Source organism: Corapipo altera, unplaced genomic scaffold (assembly GCF_003945725.1).
Source record: "Corapipo altera isolate COAL_440 unplaced genomic scaffold, ASM394572v1 95, whole genome shotgun sequence".
In the NCBI taxonomy this organism is placed as follows: Eukaryota; Metazoa; Chordata; class Aves; order Passeriformes; family Pipridae; genus Corapipo; species Corapipo altera.
The window spans coordinates 2,585,661-2,605,629 of record NW_020884947.1 but is presented as its reverse complement, the minus strand read 5'-3'; the positions used below and the strand labels follow the sequence as shown (position 1 = coordinate 2,605,629).

Genomic DNA, 19,969 nt, shown 5'->3' with positions numbered 1-19,969 from the left:
CATATAGTTATGAGTACTGAACTTAAAAGATGAGAAATTCAGCACTCATACGTGCTGATGTACTCTATATGAAATATATTAATGCTGTACTTATTTATGTATGGGATATAGAAGTTAAATAATTCTGCAAATTTTACTGTAAAATTCAGTTTAAAATAAGAAATCGAAGCTTCCATAAGAGATAAAATATAACTTAAAAATAATCTGACAAAGTTGTAAATGGTAAATTTTTTTTTACGCAGAAATGCAAGTACTATATAAGAAAATATAAAGCATGTCATTTTTTTATATATATGTACATAACAATGCTAACATGAAAAATAAAGCTGTAGGTTTTCAAATTAACCTTACAGCACTGGTAAAAAGAACAATGGAGTCCCTGCAGCAAACAACAGCCTTGGAAGTGCCACTAAAGGTAGGGATAATTCTGAATTTCCATTACTGTCTCAGGCATGCTTAGCCTTGTACGTTATCATCATGTCAAGAATCTAGCAAAAACTATTTTGCCTTCCACTTCAATTGTTTCATATTCATATTTGTGGGTAATTGCTTTTTAAAATTACTGTAACAATTCTAAGGGAAAATAACTGAAAGAAAGTCAACCTCCCTTTTGGAAAGTGAGATTGTCTTAGCAATGCAGTATGGTAATTTCAAAATCTATTTCATTCATTGCCATGAAACTTTGCCATGTTGGGTGTGGTAGAGTGAAAAATATGTCCCTTTAACAGGCTTTCTAGATGTGCCAGGCATTTGTTACTGTTGAAAAAATATTGCAAAAGATCTTTCTTCAGTAATTTTCACTTAGAAAAGGGGTCTATTTAACATTTCCGTGTGGGTGCCTAACAGACAAAGCAGACAAAATCCTTGGTCACTGGTCAAAGTAGAGGACATCATCTATCAGACCAACATCTGTAAAAACTGAGTAAATAGCTGAGTAAATAGCTATTTTATCTATCTATGTATTGAACCTAATTGTAATTATTTTATAAAATAATTATATTTCTCTCCCTACTGGTACCCTTCACCTTGCCTACTGCTCAGCTTTTGTTGCTTGATAGAAAACACTCCCAAGCTTTACAAACTGCGTTTCTATAGGTTGATTACATTATACACCTGTGTTTGCCTAGCTTCTTTTGTTACAAATTCCTCAAAAGAAAAAAGAGAAGCAAGAGTGTTTTTCAAGGTATACTACACATAAATATTTTAATTACCTTACTACGTTTAAATATTGTTAATTGTAATTAAAAGCGTGTATTTACACTCACACTGCTATAAAGTTCATAAAAATAAATATGGTATTATTGGTGACATATAAATTGAATAGCAACACTATAGTTCTTCCTTAGAAGACTTTTTGGTAGCTTTTTGACAGGCAGCAACGTGCATACTTTGCCTGAGGAAATCATGGCCATGAAATAAATATGAACACTTTAATAGGTTTCTAAGAAAGACAAATGTTTACATGGTTACTGAGAATGTTCAAAATTACATGGGCAGAGTATAATTTTCGTGTTACATGTTTCAGACTAACCATTAGCTGGCAGAAGGTTTCAATGTCCTATGGACAAAATGAGACAAACCATCTTACTCCCCTCTTTCTAAGGTGTTTTACTGTCACACACTGACAAATTCATCCCAATGCATTAGCAAATGGATTCAGTATGCCATTCCTATCAGAACAATAATTCTCTGTTTAAATTAAAACTCCAGCTATGTTGTAATAGGTGAAAGGAAGCATTCTTGGACAATAGGTGGCTCTCTGGGGGTTTCAAAGATCAGGACTTTTTAGTAGGCAGGAGAAGTATTCAGAGAGATACATTTCATTACCCTTGTTTGGTCTTCTTTTCCTGAGCAAATTACTGTAGGAGTCCTGACATACTTTTACTCCTACAGCACGCTAGACTACATGCATCATGAAGATACTTCATCTTCCTCTGAAGCATACAAAGAGATCAATGACAGAGGCCAGATAGATAACATAACATACCAACAGCTTGATCTCAGAGAAGAAATTGGGAGTGATCTTTTAAAAAGAAGTCTGTATTTTTATTCATGTTGTTTACCCTTCTATACAGTAAGAATATGTCTTTAAGGATTAGAGATGCTGAAGATGAAAAGGTTTTTGTGAAATGCTCCTGCTTTCCTTCAGCAGACTTACTTCAACTAAATATGTGTTATGTGCTCTGTTAATATGAATATTATTTTTTAATATGGAGACAAAATGTCACTAAAGTAGAGCACACATACAGTCTTAATGGGGAGAGAGCTCTTTTTCTTCTTTGAGGTAAAGAATGCTTTATCTTTGAAGTAGCTTTTTTTCCAAAATAGAGTCCTTGCTAATGAGGCAGCTTTCATGTCAGCAAATCTACTGTGTACCAGAGCACCAGGAACTGCAAAACAAACTGAAATTAAACCAAAGCAACAATAAAAATACCCCAGAATTTGAAAAGTATGTGGTAAAAAAAAAACCCATAGTATCTTTATGCATTACTGACAAAATTGCTGATGATAAACATCAAAATCATCATGATGATTTTGTAGCTCTTTTGAAAAGCATGATAAGATGAATTTTGCGTTAGCATATTCCTTACAATTCAGTAACATGTATTTGCAATTTCAAAACTAAAGGTTAGTCTTAATTGTTAAGGTATTTTAATCAAAACTGTTGCAATGATTGAGTATTAATAGAAATGAAGAACATTGCATGATGGATAGGTATGTAATCTAGAGCAGTATCAACATCCAAAGGGAAAAGCAAAAATAGTAATCTTGCTATTTGTGATGTGTTTGTTTGTTTAAATTTTTTTTTTTTTTTTATTCTGACAGGTTCCCTTGAAAGTGATTCTCACCACTGGGAAATCATGGGGGTGTATGACAGAATTGCAGGAGATGTAAAGCAGCCATCAGGGATGTTATTCAGTACTCGAACACCTCATTGGCCTGTGCTGATTCCTCACTGAATCACTAGGCAACAGCGCTGCTGGATCTTTCATAAGCACCTAATACTCTGCATGTGAATTTTTTTACTTCATTTTGTCTGTAGCCCTAGGCAACAGCAGTGAGATAAAACTGGTTTTTACCAGTTCATTGTGTTTCCTTTAGCCAAGGTAACCAGCGGGGAGCTGCTTTTGTTCAGAGCTAAATTACTACATGCAAGAAATGAAACAAGACAATATTAACCCTTTGGGAACATCACAAATATATTTGAGTTAGAGGGATGTTTAGACTTTAATGTTAAATATTTTGTGAGGTGCTTGTGTAAAAATACTTCTACACTGGCACTATTTTAACTGTATCAGCAAATGCTTAACTGTTGTATTCAGCTTATTTTGTATTTTGTGAGTAGAATGCAGATGCTTGGTGTTCATCAACATATTAAATGTCCTGTTCCCCAGAGTTAGAAAAAGAGTTCTTTGGAAATGAACTTGATTTTTAGCTAGAATTTTGGAGCAAAACAAGTAAACAAAACTAGAAGCCTAAATGCAATAAAAATAACCAGATTGTTGTCAACTGAGTTAATTTCAAACTCAATTTGCACACTGTAATCTCAGCATACTTTAGAGGAAGTATTACAGTTTTGTCTAATTTATTACTTTTATTACTTATGTAATGCTAAATATTGTCTAGATAAATTTTAGGATTTAGCCTTGTGCATCTAAGGATTTGGGCTTTTACTCTAATGTTTGGATTTTTTATTGATAATTTGGTTTTTTATAGAGTTTATTCTTTAAATGAGCTTGTTTCATAACATTACTGTTTTACAAATTCTGTCTCCATGCTTGTGGAATATGAAGCTGTCCTCAAAGTCTACTGCTAATTATTTAGAAGTCGAAGTCAAACACAAAACTTTTAAGAGGTGTTCAGTATGTTTCACCATTAGACATCAAATTATCAAAGTAACACAATTTAAATTTGAGAAATTTATGCCTACAAAGACTTTTCAGTATTTTTAATTTGTACAATTAAATAATTTTGCATTCTACTTAAAGGCATTAAACTATTAAACATTGTTTTCTTATGTTGCTTATTAATCATACATAACCTGTCAGCTGAAGTGAATCAGTCGTTTCTAAAAATGGATTCTTATAGTTATAAAATTGGCAGTGATCATGTAAGTGAAGTCAGAACCTTCTGCATATTAATGAGGGGCAGCTCCTCGGCTGGGGGGTCCAGCCTGGGTGGCTGTGACACTTTGCCAGGTCATGTGAGCAGAGGGCCTGATTCCACCTTTCCAACAGAGAAGAGGCTGCACAAATTTTCTTATGCTTTTTGCTGTTTTCAAGCCTTCCGTGTTTGCAGTGGCATTGAACAAGTGTGAATTGTTCTGCTGTCTCATGTGTTCCACTCCTCTTGAAGACCTACTGTTTTCGGGAGGCCTGTGCTAATTAAGCCCAGTTCCTCTAAGGCTGCATTCCTGACCTTCCCACTATATGGAGGAAGTCATCATTTTTTTCTACATTCCCAGCTGATTTCCACCTTGTGTATTTTTCTTAGGATGCCTACTTTTAAACTAGATGTATTTTTTTCAAGTCCTGAACAACACTAGGAACACCCTTCAGCCTAACAAATAACAAAAACATGCTTAAGAACAAAAAGAACCTCAATCCACTTGTGTGAATTGACATCTGTTCAAATATGAAGCTACAGAAATGCAGAGGTCACCGTACAGAACAAATTTTCAAACACAACCTTTCACAAAAGACTGTCAGTCACAGTTCCCCAGACATGTGCACTTTGTAGAGGTTGTCATACAGCAGGCAAAGTTAATATTTTATTCTCCTTGTGTCACAGTTTCTTCATGGTTTTAAATTTCCAAAGAGTCAGCTAACAAAAGGAGGAGGACCAAGCAATAAGGCACCACTTTTTCACACGTGTCCAAGGGGTCATTCTGCGTGCACTGGTGTGAGAACAAAAGGCAAACTGGCATAATTTTGGAAGGATGGCTGCTGACCAAGATCTCAAGACTTGGTGCAGTTTGTGTCCCCACAACTTGCAGGATGCATACTGTGAACTCAATATATCTTTCCAGTGTTCCTGATTCTCCAGTAAAGAAACTGAGAAACTTTCTCCACTTGAGAAAGAGTAATGTTTGCAATCATTTCCCAGCAAGGTCCTCTCCACAAGGCATCACTTTTATCACACTTGTGTGCTAATCTATGTGTAACTATAAAATCTGGGCAGAGCAGTTTTTCCAAACCCTTAAGCAAGCTCTGAATGTAAAGAGCCATTATAGGGAAGCAAGGCCAGTCTTGACCACAGATTTCCTCCCAAATAAATACAGGTGAAACAGCTCAGTATGTGATGACTGCCAGGAATTCCTTTGGGCAGCACAATAATTTCACACCAGAGAACTCAAGACTCTTATTATAATAAAAGACCACCTTTTCAGGTTATTTTGGTTCTACCTGGAAGGGACTTTAAAACATGGTTAGGCTCGAACAGGAACAACCATAAAAGCCCTTTTCCATCCTTAAAACTCTTACTCTCTAGAATGATTCCCTTTTTCTCATAACCCTTGAAGAAGTACTGGGAGAGCAAGAAACAAAACTTCTGTTTGAATTGCAAAACCCTGCAAAAGTACTGATCAATGAACATGGGAAATCTCAGAATAGATGGGGAGAGGGAAATAACTGGTTGTACTGAGGTTCAGATATCCTTTGTGAGCAGAAATTTCATTAATTGATTCTCTGAACACAATAATAGCCCCTTTTGAACTGATTTCTGTCTTTGGGTTTAATTTCAGGTGTGTCTTTTGTGGCCTGAATGTTCCCTTAGATCACCTGTAAATCTCTTCATCTGCCATGTGGAGTAGTGGAGAAGGAGGGCTATTTGAACATACTTTAACTCAGTGTCTGGGGGAAATGGAACAGCACAGCTCTTTGCTGGTGTTTGCATGGATGACATGGCCAATACTTCCCTGCTTGCAAATCTTCCAGTGTCCACACACCACTGTGGGATGGCATGACTGATCTTGAACGTTGGTCCTACTTGATAATAACCACACCTCAAGTACTGGTCTCAGATTTTATGTGAGCAAGACATTTTACACATGAGGAGGAAAAAATGTCTGTTTTTCAAAACTGAGACTAGATTAAGAGATTGAATCTGCTAGAGCATCCAGGACATCATCTCTTCGTGGTAACAATTGAGAAAGGGCCCTTAAAAGTAAACTTTTTTCACGTTTGGGGAGTTAAAACCTGTTCTTCTCATTTCCTGTTTAATCTGATTTAAAAAGGAGGCCACAGAATGGGTTCAAGGTTGTATTGCAGCTTCCTGATATATTTTCTCAATGGCCTAAAACATCTTCTCTCACTTCACCATTAGAAGACCAGTCTGGACAAATCCCTGAGTAACCTGGTTTTGACCTCACAACTCACCCTACTTTGAGCAGGAAGTTGGACTAGAGACCTCCTGAAGTCTCATCTAACCTGAAGTTTTGTCTTATGTCATTCCTCAGTTGGACAAGGCGTATCAGCAGTCATCTGGATGGAAGACAAACCAGACATTCCCTTCAAATATTCTGCTGCACCACATTAAATTATATAGTACCATACCAGAAGAAGCCCCAGAAATGTTTTGGGATTTCATTCCTCCTTCCCACCTGTATTGCCTCATTCTGTGCCAACATTTACTATGTTCCCTGGCTCACAGGCTCACTTTTGGCTGGCATACTTCCTTTTGGTATTAGCAGGTTGTCAGAAACATTCAGGGAGTGGAATGGAATCCGTTCTTTCTGCCATTCTGCAATAGTTTTAGTAGAGAGTGCATTTCTGGGGTTTAAAATAAATTTCAATCATGTCCTGTTCTTTGCCTTCCTGGGAAACGTCCCCAGCCTGGTCAGCTCATCTCTACTGGAACCAGCCACTGTCAGCTGGTTCTCTTGAGACCAGTGTACATCTGCCACCCATTTTTGTAAGACCCTCTTGTGTTACCAAGTGTGTTTTTATTATCTACCTTAAGTCCAGGCAATTCATTATCCTCTCTGCTTGTGTTTTGGACATCCAGCTTCCAGCCAGCGTTCACACATTTTTGGTGCATTTTTCCATGTCACCTTCTCCATTCAAGGCTAATTAGTTGGACAAATTTTAGCTTCTTTCTTCCTCAGCTTTTTCTGTCTGCACTGATAATTTAATCCACTCTCAACCTTTCTCCTGCACTTCATAGATAATGTTATTATTGCTAGTAGAACTCTCACTATTAATTGTCCACAAGTTAAAAAGCTGCTTGTCTTTCTACCTCTAACCTTTGTGCCCTCTGTTCACTTCCTTCTACCATGTGGCATGAAATCTGTGCATTTATGGCATTTTGGAGACTACTTTCTGGCTAACTATATTTTTACTGTAGTTCATCTCATGATCCATTTTTCCATGTTATCAAAAATGGACTGTGGAAATTCTCCGTTTTTTTCCCCCCCTTCATTTTTTGGCAGCTTCATCTGTTGTGCATGCTGAATTTCTCACATCTAATTATTCAAAAGTGTCATGCATCAGATTACAATCCCATTTCCCAATTTGTGTGTCAAGCAGAGAACTGTACTTAGAGACTCCTGAGAATCAACCTCCATCCTCCCCACGAGTGGCTGCTGCCTGCTACACTGCCTTTCTGCACAGAATTGAATGAGACAAAATTAAATATCTCCCTGGGTTACCTTGGCCTCTTTGCACTGATCCATTAGTCCACATCCAGCTGAGTCCAGAAATTAGTTAATTGCTGATTTATCCTAAAAGCCTTATTGGTATCTGGTTAGGTGAAGAAGACAAGTGTCCTCAGGACTTCTGCCAGAATTTTTTTTCCTTCTCTTTTTAACTCCAAGTTATGCCCCAAAGCCAGCTGAGACTGATGATTGACTCCAAACTGCATGTGAAGGACACCTATAAGAACTTCATTTTTTAACAGTGAATAAATTCTGCAGCAGTTTGAAAGCTGGGCCACCTTACTTGCCTGCCAGCAATCCCCATCTCTGTTTATCTTCCCATCCATTCACTTGAACCGTGATGTTAAATTAAATAAGCTTCCCAGGGAGGTTTTCCTTTAAATATAATGAGCTTTTGTAACACATGAGCTGGGAGAAGTCAACATTTTCCCTTGGGGCCTCTGTGGGTCACAGATGAGGTTAAAAAAGTGTTGTAAATGTTGGGCTTTAGTCAAATTCTCTGGCTGTGTTTCCTGCTTCTGATACTATGGCTTGTTATACATTTGATTTTTCTTTTGGAGTTGAATTTTTTTCTAGTCCTTTCACTTCTCGTATGTGACCTAAACTTTAACCTTCTCCTGGCATTATCCATATCCCTTAATGCCTTCCATTCCCTGGTAATCAGGTTGGTAATCACCTCTTTAATTCATCCTACCCCTCCAGTCTGGGCAGACATTTATAATTGCACAATAAATATTTTTCTGATAATTAGTCATATCTTTCTTTCCTGGAAGCTCTTGATTCCTGTTTATACTGCTTTTGTAGAATTGAAATCTTGCATTAAATCCTTCTGGCCAACAGGTTTATAATTCGAAAGGATTTTAACATGGTGGAATAATAGTAAAAGATTAATAAAAAGAAGCAATTCAGTGAGGATAAGTGCAAAGCTTCACGCAAAAGCAAAACCTGTTAGCTACCCAAATGTAGGCAACATGTTTCCCCAGATGTAGGGAACAGCTCGTTAGGTATCAATTTCAGGGAAAGACCAGGGGATTTCTAGGTGTTTGTATAGTGATCAAGAGGGGTATAACCAATCCCTCCACTCGCTTCAGCCCCAGCAAGGGCTCGGTTGAATGCTCTGCCCAATTTTCAGAACTGCATTTCAGAAAGTAGGTGGAGCAACAGGAAGCCATAGGAGAGCAACAAGAATGAGCAGAGCTACAGACAATATCACCTGTGAGGAAAGGCTGCAAGAGTTTAAGTCATTTGACCTTGAGAAGACAGGAGATCTAAATGCAGTCATCCAGTATGAGAGGGGCTATCATAAAGATGGCAATGAACTGCTCTACAGGTCCTCTGGAGGTAGAAGAGAAAAGAGGGGCTTACATTTCAGCAAGAGTCTTTCTGCTGTGCCTTTTGCAACCAGACGTGCCTGTCTCATATTGGCCTTTTTAGCCACCAGCGCGCTTGTAACGAACGTGGGTAGAGACCCTTCCCAAATCTTCGTTTGCAAAGCCCAGCCATGATGATGATGACATTTCAGCAAGGTATAACTAGGGAAGTTGTTAAGCAAGTCTTTCAAAAGCATGCCAGTGATAGTGAAGCATTTGAATGGACTTGAACAGAACTTTCAGATGTTTACTACTACGCATTTCTAGATCAGGACTGACAAATACATGTCACAATATACTTTTGCTTCATTGATCCTGCTTCAGGCCAGGGACACAGGCTGAGCAGCCCATTGGGATCCACTCCAGCCCTAGTTCTGGAGTCAAGGCCTTGAGCACAGTACATACAGCAACAGAAAAGGTGCCATTGGCTCTACAATGATGGCAGCAAATCAGGCCCTCAGTTTACATCCCTAATGCAAAATGACGGTGGTTCCAGTACAGCGTGTGCTGCTCGTTCTGGACAGACTCTGTGCTATGCAAGAAGAAATAAAGATCCTGGCCATACATCTCCTTGAAGGCTTTGCTTTGAGCTGGAGATAGAAGACCACCAGAGATCTTTACCAACCTGAATTATCCTGGGAGTCTTAGGAGCTGCCAATAACAGACATGAAGCACCCTGCTTTCCTCCCGAGTCATTCCCAGCTAGAATCCCACCTGGTCCAGCTCTGCAGTTGGCCTGGATGACAGTGCCACCTTCTAACTTGCCTTGGGGAAAGAGTCCATAATGACATTTTTTAATCACTAGAGTTTTACTAGGATGGAGAAACTGGAGTTTTCTGATGGAGTCTGTCTCAACTAGTGCAGATGGATTTTTCTTCATACTGAAAAAAAATAGTTAAGAGTTTTCTTCTGACCCACCCTTGCTCTTTAAAGGATCTTGATTGTTTGGTCAAGCAAAAAATAGTAGTGTTCAGTCTCTCCAGACTTCTCTTTGTTGATTTCCTTCCTCCCCACACATCTCCCTACATGCCAATGGCTGTTCACTGCCAGTTCCTTATGGATAATGTGTTACAGAAATGACTGCATCAGTGCATTGCTCAGCAAGCTTTATTAGAAACTTTGAAATGGGGCACATCTTGATGAAAAAGCTCTTGGAGAGGGTGGGTGATCACTGGCTGAGGACTGGTGACAAGAGTCCCCTCCACAAGTCTCAAGGAGGCACCTTCAGCTGGGTAAGGTGAAACTCCCAGGTACATTGGCTCTGGAAATGTTTATCTGTATCTTTGCACATCATTTGCTGTTCAACTGGTGGAGGTTTTGACACATTCTCTTACCCATGTCAACCTTTTTATATGTAACATATGAATGTATTGTATATAACATACACATAACTCCATCATTGCTTAAACACAGTAACATACAAATAAGGGTCTTTTCCCTGAAACAAGTTACAAGAACAGTAAGTCATAAAGATAGAAAACACTATTCCCAGGTTGATTTGCAGGCAGCTCCTTAAGACTGGGCAGGGAGTAAAGTCTGTGGTCATCAGCCTTCCATTAGAAATTGCTGGGTTTTGATGTTGGGCAACAGTTGAATTTCTTAAAATATAATTTCCATATATCCTACTATGGTTAAGGTACATAGTTTTGATTTTAGAAATTACTTTTCCCTCTGCTTCAGTTTTGAGGAAAACCTGCAAGCTCAAATCACAAAATGGGCCAAAAGGCTCATAGTACGAAATACTACTTGTGGTGCACCTAGCAGAACTCATCATTGTGAGACATCTACATGTTGATTTTTTTTTCCCTTTTCAGCCAGAAACACTGATTTTTTTTTCCCTGTCCGAAGACTCTATTCTGAACTATTGCTGTCAGTTCATTTGGGAGCATGGAAAGAGCAAAACCACACATCTGTGACTTACTCAAAGGTGAATATAAGGATGGATCCTTTGAAAGCCATCAGCACTTGACAGGCACAATCTGGAATGCATTAGCTTTTGTGTGCAATACAGTGCATCTCACACCTCTGGGGTTGGCCATACAGTGTGTTTGTGTATCCCAGCCCACCCCAGCCCCAGTGCTCCATTTCCTGCTCATGCATTTGGCGTGTCCATCCTTGCCACGCAGGGAGAAACAACCTACTGAGCTGGGCAATTTATCTTTGCTTATTTAGAAGTCCAACTTGGGTCAAATGAACTACTGACCCCTCATTTTATCAGCTGTTAGTATCAGGATTACTGACAGAAGCAGCAGACTGTTAGTGTCACACAGCATTTTTAGGATCAGATATACACTCATCACTCCATAAAACGCCCAAGATCTATCCCTTGTTTTCCAGCCCTCTGAATATCCAAGTAGCCTGCTCAAAAAAACTGTATACAGGGAAGTGATTGATTCTGCCCCTCTGAGATTTAAGTGCCAACTTCAGGGATTCACGTCCTTGTGACTGATATCCATGGCTTTTCCTTCTAACACTGACAAGGCAGTTTCTTCCTTCAAAAGGTGGTCAGAGCAATGGCTGTTGCTGCTGCTCCTGTCCTTTTATCTACAAAGTGTAGGAAACCTTTCTTGCTGAAAGGCTTTCAACATCCATCACTCACAGGAATGCATGAATCACCTGATTACAGGATGTTCTGCTGAGGAGCTTTCTGTGCTCCCTCATGGGGTTGGCCACTGCGTATGAACTAATCAATATTTGCTCTGCCAGAGATAGAGAGACAAAAGAAAAAAAAAAACCAGAAAAAAACACAACTGTGCATAACTGTCCAAGTTACTGCATCCCACAGAAAAGCCTGGACTCTGCAGCCAGTCTCCAATCTGGGAAATTGGTTCTAAACATGTCTTTGTGTGTAAAGTGGAACAAAGTAGAATGAACTCTCTGTTGTGCCACTGCCCATAGGAACATTCCAGTGAAATGCCCACCTTTTGCCCTTGGGCTGGAAGGCTTTTCACTTTTTTCATCATTCCTGCATTATGGATCCTCCATGTCCTTCATGCTTCACGCTAATGGTACAGAGACAGGAGTGTACTTTCTTGTCCCTGCTTCCCTTCCATCATCTGACTTAAGAGTGAGCACTTAAGCTATTTTTGTGGGATCTCTTGGCCTTAAAATTCTTTTCTAGTTTACTTATATTTCAGTTATTTCAATAAATTATCTTAGCAGCAAGTGTTATTCACTCCCCATTTTACCTCCTGCTTTTTTTTTTTTCCTCATTGATACTTCTGTACCTAACAGTTGCCAATGACATTTTTTACTTCTTAGTCCAAGGACATTCATTTCTCAGCAACAGCAAAGTCTCTTTTTATACTTGTGTTGCTTTTTTTATTTCCCAGTCTGCCAGCTTAAAGCATTGTCCTGTTTGTGGTGCAGTTAAACACATTAGTCATAGAGAGGAAACTGAGGAATCGAAATCCTTTTACTGCCTACATGAACTTCACATTGTAGGTCAAGTGTTTGATCTTCAGATATTTCCTTTTCCTGCCTTGCAGAAATGGGGAAGCAAACTGTCATATTGCCCGGTTCATAAAGCTATTGGACTAAAAGTCAGTTTTGAAAACCCTTCTTGAAAAATGTGGGTTCCCTTCCCCAAAGACTAGTGATATGACAGAATTCAATGAGCCTAAAGGAAACCTACATGGAAAAGATTGAACTCAAAAAGCATGGAGATGCTATAAAGAAGCCTCTGTCTTTCTGCTTCCTACAGTTAAGCAGCAGGAAAGTTTTGAACCCTTTGCTACTGATAACTGAACTTAGACATCACTGCAGGGATCCAAAGTCTCAAGCCTGCTTTGTAGTTTTAGCACCTGCAAGAGATTTAGAGAAGAACCACAATTCGGAGCAGCCCTCCCAGTGTGTATCCTGAAGTCCATCATGATTTCTCGCCTGAGGTTGTTTAAAATTTCATCTGAGCCATCAGGTCATACCACTATCCTTCCAGACAACTTATTGCTTAAAGACCATTCCTCCTCACAGTGTGGGCTGGGATAGATCTCAATTTTTGCTTACAGAGAACCAAGGTTTTCAGATCAATTCCATGTGGAATGATCAGTGGTCCTCTGGTTCCATCAGGGTGTGGCACGGGGCTTTGTATGAGCAGCATCTGGCAGTGATGGCAGTCAGGACACAAGCAAGAAGCCATTACCAAGGTAGGGTGTATTAAACAGATTTCATAGGAAAATATTTCCTATTCTGTTTTCCTCAGACTCTGACATGCCTTGCCTGTAGAGAGTGGTTTTGAGTCACCTGCTCTGAACATGGCCTTTGATGATCCACCACAAAGGACTCCAGTGCCAGAGCCACAGAGGTTCTTTATCTGTTCATAAACTAAATTGAAACAATCCATTTGAAGACCTGGGCTTGTAATAACTGGGATGGTTTGTGGGTAGAAATCATTATAAGTTTTATTAAATTGAGCAGAATAGACAAAATGCTTGACATTTACAAGTTAAATGTCTAACTCTAGCAGCACTCCCAGAAATAATTAAGTAGGAACTAAATGGCTTTCTTTAATTAAAACATTTTGCCAGGAAAATAACACTGATAGGTACTTCACTTCCAAGAACTTCGTGTCCCTGTAAACTGACCAAAAAGTTACTATATTGAATTTCAGCAAATGCTTCCATGCCCATAACAAGGATTCCCTCTTGGTACACTTTGGGTAGCTCAGTGGTGTTGGAACAGCAGGGAGCACAGCGTGGGCTGCAGAAGCCATTTGGGAAGGTAACTACTCCAGTGAAGGTCCTGTGGGAAGCTCTGCACCATGTTACTTCTCTGCAGGAACATCTCCTGTGGATTCATGGACCCCGGAGGAATTCCTTTAAAATCTCACTCAGTGGGTATTCCTGAAGGAAAAGGGGGAAGAGGGGCAAAGATACTCTGACCCATCTCTTAAAATGCGTGCAACGGGCAGAGGTAACCCCACTCTGTGTTTGGGACCTGCACACTGAAGGCCACGTTGCAGCTACAACCACTGTGGTTTAGAGCATCTTTGTTCAGACCAAGATGCACCAGTGTAAGTGGCTTGAACTGGACTTCATCAGCTCTGCAGCACAGAAATCACACAACCTTTATTGAACTCATTAGTGACAGAGTGAATGTAAACAGATGTGTGTAACATTCTTTAATTTAGAGGAAGGGGAACAAAGAAACAGTCTTGAACATCGTCCCTTATGTCAACCTCATGTTTCACCTAACATAGATTTTATACAATAACATACAACACTGCAAGCAAAGCTCTGCAGCCTCTGGCCTGCCACCCAAATGCTTAAAGAATGAGCTTTACAGCCTCCAATTCTACATGTAGCTGTTTACATACAAGGAGTATTAGGCTATTGCACATCAGTGAAAAAATATGTCTTCAGTTTAAACACACAACTTTTAAAAATAGTTTCCTAAGAACGAGTTTTTTAGTACAGGAAGGAAAACAAGACACACTTAGATACATTATTCTATATTAGCATGCTCGAAGTATATTAAGTTCACAGCTCTTACCCATCTGACATGGCCTTTTGTAGGGCCTGAGCTTCTGTGCTGTTTTCCCTTAAGACTTCTTTACATATGCAAAAAATACTGAAAATCTGTGCGGAAGCTCTGGTGACAAATCCTTTGAGGCTATGACATGATGAAGGAACAAGCCATCTCAATGAATAATTTTGCAGTTTATTAGCATAGTGAAGTGTTTTGATTACTTTTGCTTAAGTGAATGACAAAGGAACTGTTTTATCATGTACCCTGCTCATTTCACTATTATTTGTCCTATTGAAAGCTATCTTTTTTTTTTTTTTCCAAAAATTAAGCACAGGCATGGCACATTCCTAGGACTAGAGATGTCATGACACTGATATTAATTAAAAGGCTACTATAGAAATACTGGATAGTCATGTGATTGAGCTGCGCTTCTCAGATGTTTAGAGTCTAGGAAGACAAACAGTCCCAGAGGGGGAAAAATATTTATTTTTGTAGCCTACATAACTTGCAAGTGCTCAAGTTATCTGTGTGACTTGTTCACATTTGCCACGCAAACAGAGCATATAATAAACCTAAATGACTCATCATGAGAGTAAGGGAGAAGACAACAATACTGTTTGCCTCTCCAGCTTGTCAGGTCTTCCAAAGCAATGCTCACAGCCTGGCTGGGCTCACTTCAAGTCATCTAAACCCAGGTGTCTCAAACGATACTACATCCTCATGTTTAGCCAGCTGAATCATGTCCTTTGTATTTCTAGAGAGCATTACTATTCATATCAAAATCTATTGTGTTTCTGTTAAAAAGAGCGTGAAAAACCAGCATCTGCCTTCACTAAATGCAGTATTTCTGCAAGTCACAGTGAGGGAGTCTTGCCAGAATGCCCAAACTCTCAAATAATGGTTCTAAACACTGCAGTAGACCTGAAGCACAAGGGGGAATTGCAGTCCTCCTCCCCAGGGCCAGACTGAAGGAGATGGTGTGTGATAATCATAAGTGTGTTAATTCAGATTTAGGAGACTAAAACTGCAATGATAAAAAGTTCAAACCTAGTGTCAGTGAGAAACACTTCAGCCTTGAGAAAATTTAATAGGCTATCAAGGACATTTTTGCTGCAGTTTAATGTGCCCAAGTGCCAGCCATACAAGTTTTTGCTGTCTGGGAACCAAAGTAACAGAACAGCTATTGGAAAGTTTTCACACTACCATATTTGTAGAAACTAGTTGTCAGTGTGTGTGGGAGGTTCTCCTTTCCTTTTTTTTTTTCCTCTTTTTTTTTTTTTTTTCATTTTCTCACCCTGTTTTCAGCTCCTACCCTTCCCAGGACACTGACATCCCACCCAACATTATCTGAAACAGAATGTGATGAACAGAGCTACCTTTTTTCTTCTGTGTGTAACATCTACAAAACTTAATTGGAATGGAGGTAGGGGTAGGTCAGTATAATTTTCCCTGCCATTTGAACCTCATTTATCACATTTGGCAGTGCAAAGGATGTATCTCCAGTTGGGTTATTTCTTACAGTGGACTCAGTGGAAGAGGTAGGTGTATAATATACATCTGTACATTCATAAGAGAAAAAAAGTTAGCTGCATTACAGAAATACATATATATTTATGAGTTTTGATATGAACTGACATACATGCAGGCTAGCAATAATGCTTTTCTTGCATTAAGAGAATATTTTGAACAGAAAGCTAATCTTTGCAATGTGAAGTAGAATCACAGTCTGGGGTTTTTTTCCCTTTGTTAACCTCAAAGTTATTTCAGGTGATGTTTTGCTGGATATACTGCACTAAAATGAAAGGAAGAACTGCTTCTCTATCATGCAGTTGTCTCTGTGTATATTCACCATGGGATATGCCCACAGTGTCAGCTGGAGACCCGTTTGCCTCAGGGCATCCACAGTGACAGACCTGACCCTGCTCCCCTCACACACACCACGTGTTCAGCTCTCAGAGCCTTGACACAAAGTCTCCTGGTTTTGGAGCCTCTCACCCACCTTCGGGGCTGGAGTAAACATTTAGCTATTTGTGCAGTTGTTACATGCAGCACGAGGTCATTATACCAGGCACAAGGCTTTTGTCAGACCAAAGCAGACTAAACCCTACAAACACCTCTTGGATTGCTCAGCTCCTCTATATCCATGAAAAAAAAAACAAAAAGAAGAAGAAAATCATTATCTGAAGAGGGCATCCAATCCTAAATTCATTTTCTGGTGTGATCTTTTTGGGTTTGAAGGCTTGACCTTCTCTCTCTAATGACTGTAATAGCTTTGAGACCCCCCCTTGCTTTAAAAGCAGGAGGAGAGGCTCATCACTGATGGGACACCATGCTTTGAAAAAGGCCAAGAACAAGCATTTGTAACTGTTTGCTCATCCCTCCTTCAAACACTCTGACGCTTTGGTGAGAACATACTTTCCCAGGCGGGGGTAGGATCCATCCTTCCCACTTTGTGGGTCCTGGTCCAATACTGAATCCTCTTCCCTTTGATGCTCTGCCCAAATGTCTTCCTAGAGCACATTACTTATAGGGTTTTAAATGGTCCACTGACTTCTAGATTTTCTTCTGTTCCTTAACATGTTCCTAAAGAAGTCACAACCTGTAAGACTTAAGTATCTACTTTTTTCTTTGTTTTCTTTACCTTTCCACAAAGAAAAAAAACACAAAAAATTTATTAATGGAAACCTGTCTCATCATACAGACCATTCTTTCCTGTTCTTGAGAAACAAGATCTCTTCAGCTTAGAAGGCTGTAGGAGCTTCTGTTTTTACTGAGAAATCCACCAGCTGTAAACCAAAGTGGTCCCTAAACAATGGAATTGAAAGAATTATCTTAATTTTTAATGGCTATTATTCAGTGTTGCTGTGAGATAAAATATGTATGACAACATAAAGCAAATAAAGAGAAATGAAAGATAATTCAATCTGCTGTAGTGTTCCTTTCTTCCATCCCACTTACCTCTCTGCAGAGAAACACAGAGTAGCTGTTTATTCTTTTCCTACTCTATCAGTTCTTTCCTGTTTAGGTAAAAAAAAAATCTAAGTAATATAAATGTAATATAAGTACTAGGGGTGAATAATTGATTTTCACACTAGTAGATGGAACCACAGTGCAGCTAACCAATGCAGCTGGACCAGACTAATGACCACCTGAGCTTTTGCAAGTAATTTGTCTTTACCATAGCATCAAACCTTTGATTCTTTAACAACCAGGAACATAGTTCCCTGTTAAATCTTTAAGCTTCAGGGATTGAATAAAACCACTTACCTTTAAAGCCCCAATGAATTTTTGCTAAAAAAAATGATAATTTTTCCTTCAGCTTCCCTGAGTTCTCTGGTACAATTAAGCTTCTCTACAGAGGCATCATGTTAGGATTTATCTCACCTTAGGTATTTCTAGGATAGACATCTACTGCTGGGCCAGTCTAGACACACCTTGAACTGGTCATTAATGGAGAGAAATGAACACTTCTGGAGCGTGATTCATCTGACCCTGCCTTTGACATCCAGATGAGAAGATTTATCTCTCTACAAAGCTCATCCCTCTACTGTTGTAACTGACATGAGGTACTAAATTTTACTTTATTGACTTTGCAAATTCAGTCAAGCACAGAAAAGAATGAAAATCTACCACAAAGAAACTAATAGTTTATTTTCCTGGCAAATTTCGTAAGAAATTGTATTATCACAAATGACCATAAATATGGCCATTTTCTCCCCCTACTAATAGTTCATATTCCAACATTTTATATGCAATTGCTGTTGACAGAGCTGATAAGTCTACAGATTTCATCTTGTAGGAATATCAGCCTGGAAAGCTTTGGTGGCAAGAACTGCCAGGGCCTGAATGTATTCTGGCAATTACACAGAAACACTGTGCCAAACCAGGGGTTGTCAGGACTTTGGGGAGTCAAGCAAACCTCCTGTGGTGCCTCACTCTCCTTGATGAGGATGCCAATCCAAAAAGAAGCTCTCCTTGAGGTGTTTGCTTCCCAGGGGAGTGTAATCATACCTTGAGATGATGGGGCAGTAAAAAGAAGCTGGTTTGCTTTGCTTCTTTGGCCAGTAGTGTTGTAAAGAGCTGCAATAAAAAATAATCTTTGGGACAGGACACCTTCACCCTCATGAGTTTTTTCTATTTGTTAAAATGGAAGAGATGGTAATTATGGTGTCTAACATTTGTGTAACAGAGGTGGCAGGGGGGCAGAGGGAGTGTTGTGAACCAGAGATGCTTAAGGGAGTAGAGAGGGAAATGTAGCAGAAAGACTCTAGAGAGGTGAAGGAAACTTCTGGGTGACTCCTGCATGTCCTCAGGAGCACTCCAAGAAGACTCTGGCAGTAACTAAGTAGACAAGTGAGAGCTTTCTGTCAGACTGGCAGGTGATGGTGGGATGGCTTTTAAAGGGGAGTGATTGCTGGAGTAGAAATGCAGCCTGGAGCAGCAGGACTGGGTGTCCAGCCACAGGGCCAGACCACGTGTCCCACTGTGGTGACCACACTCACCACTTGCACTGCTACAAGTGCATCATTACCCAAATGTACCCTACCTGATAAACTCAGAGTCACCTAAGCCTGAACTAAAAGACACAACCATAAGGCACAGGGGCACATAATCCTCCTTGCTGCTGGTCAGCCCTTGCTGCTCAGATAAGCAAAGGGAGGTCCAGTTTATGACTCCTGGTGAAGCCTAGATATGAAATGACCTCAACCCCTGCAGCTGTGGGGACACAGGGGAGACTGGGGGAAAGCCAGAGGCCCCCAGATCTTGCCACAGCACCCTTTGCTCAGCCTGACAGACAAAAGCCAGCCAGCAGCAAGGAGCTGTCCAGGAGAGCAGTGGGCTTGTGGTGGAGAGTGGTGGGAACCTCCGTGGAGACAGCCCTGTCTCTTGGCAAAAGGTGGGACAGGACGGCTGGGTGGATGGACAAAGGTAGATAGCTGGATAGACAGGTAGGCAGATGGAACATTTTGTGGCTGTTTGGCTGAGATAAAAGCAGTTTTGTGGGTTGGATGTGCTCAGCTGTTAGATCTGGGGGCCACCCTGCCCAGTTCCAGCCTCAACCTCCTTCCCTTCCTTTGGGAGAGTACCAAGCCCCTGAGGGAGGCCATGGCTGCAGCAGAGGGGTGGGCTTATGTTGCTGCTTTGCTTTGGCTTTTTAGGAGGCAATAAAGTGCACGGGTGTACAGGGAAGTCTGCAACAGGGAAGGGGGTCACAAGGTCCTGTCTCATCCACAGCATGAGCCATGTACCTGGAAACACTGGGTGTGGAGGCAAAGTCCTTGTCCCCATGAATTCTAATTTTTTTTATCTGGAGAAAGTCACCATGAAGGGTGAAAGAGACCAGGACAGGGATGTATGGCCTGTTAGTGAAGAGTTTGAGCCCAATTAGCAATTAATTGAAGTGCTTTAAGGCACACAGCACACCCACACTCCAGCTTCTAAAACCAACACAGCTTTTGTTGCCACTTTTCTGTAATTT

The 19,969-nt window shown here is 40.0% G+C and overlaps 1 protein-coding gene across 8 annotated transcripts in view; it reads left to right on the top strand.

Annotated features, from left to right (window-relative positions):
• LOC113956321 (DNA polymerase nu-like) overlaps positions 1 to 3,984 on the top strand; it is a 107,225-nt gene extending 103,241 nt beyond the window's left edge. For 7 of the 8 annotated variants that reach the window (XM_027662725.1, XM_027662728.1, XM_027662726.1 and 4 more), the window contains one exon: positions 2,827 to 3,984. In XM_027662725.1, coding sequence (XP_027518526.1) covers positions 2,827 to 2,960 — 134 coding nt within the window. In that variant the 3' untranslated portion in view covers positions 2,961 to 3,984. Of the gene's footprint in view, positions 1 to 353; positions 416 to 2,826 lie in introns of all 8 variants that reach the window. The other variant, XM_027662729.1, reaches the window with a different exon arrangement.
• The last annotated feature ends 15,985 nt before the right edge of the window (positions 3,985 to 19,969 follow it).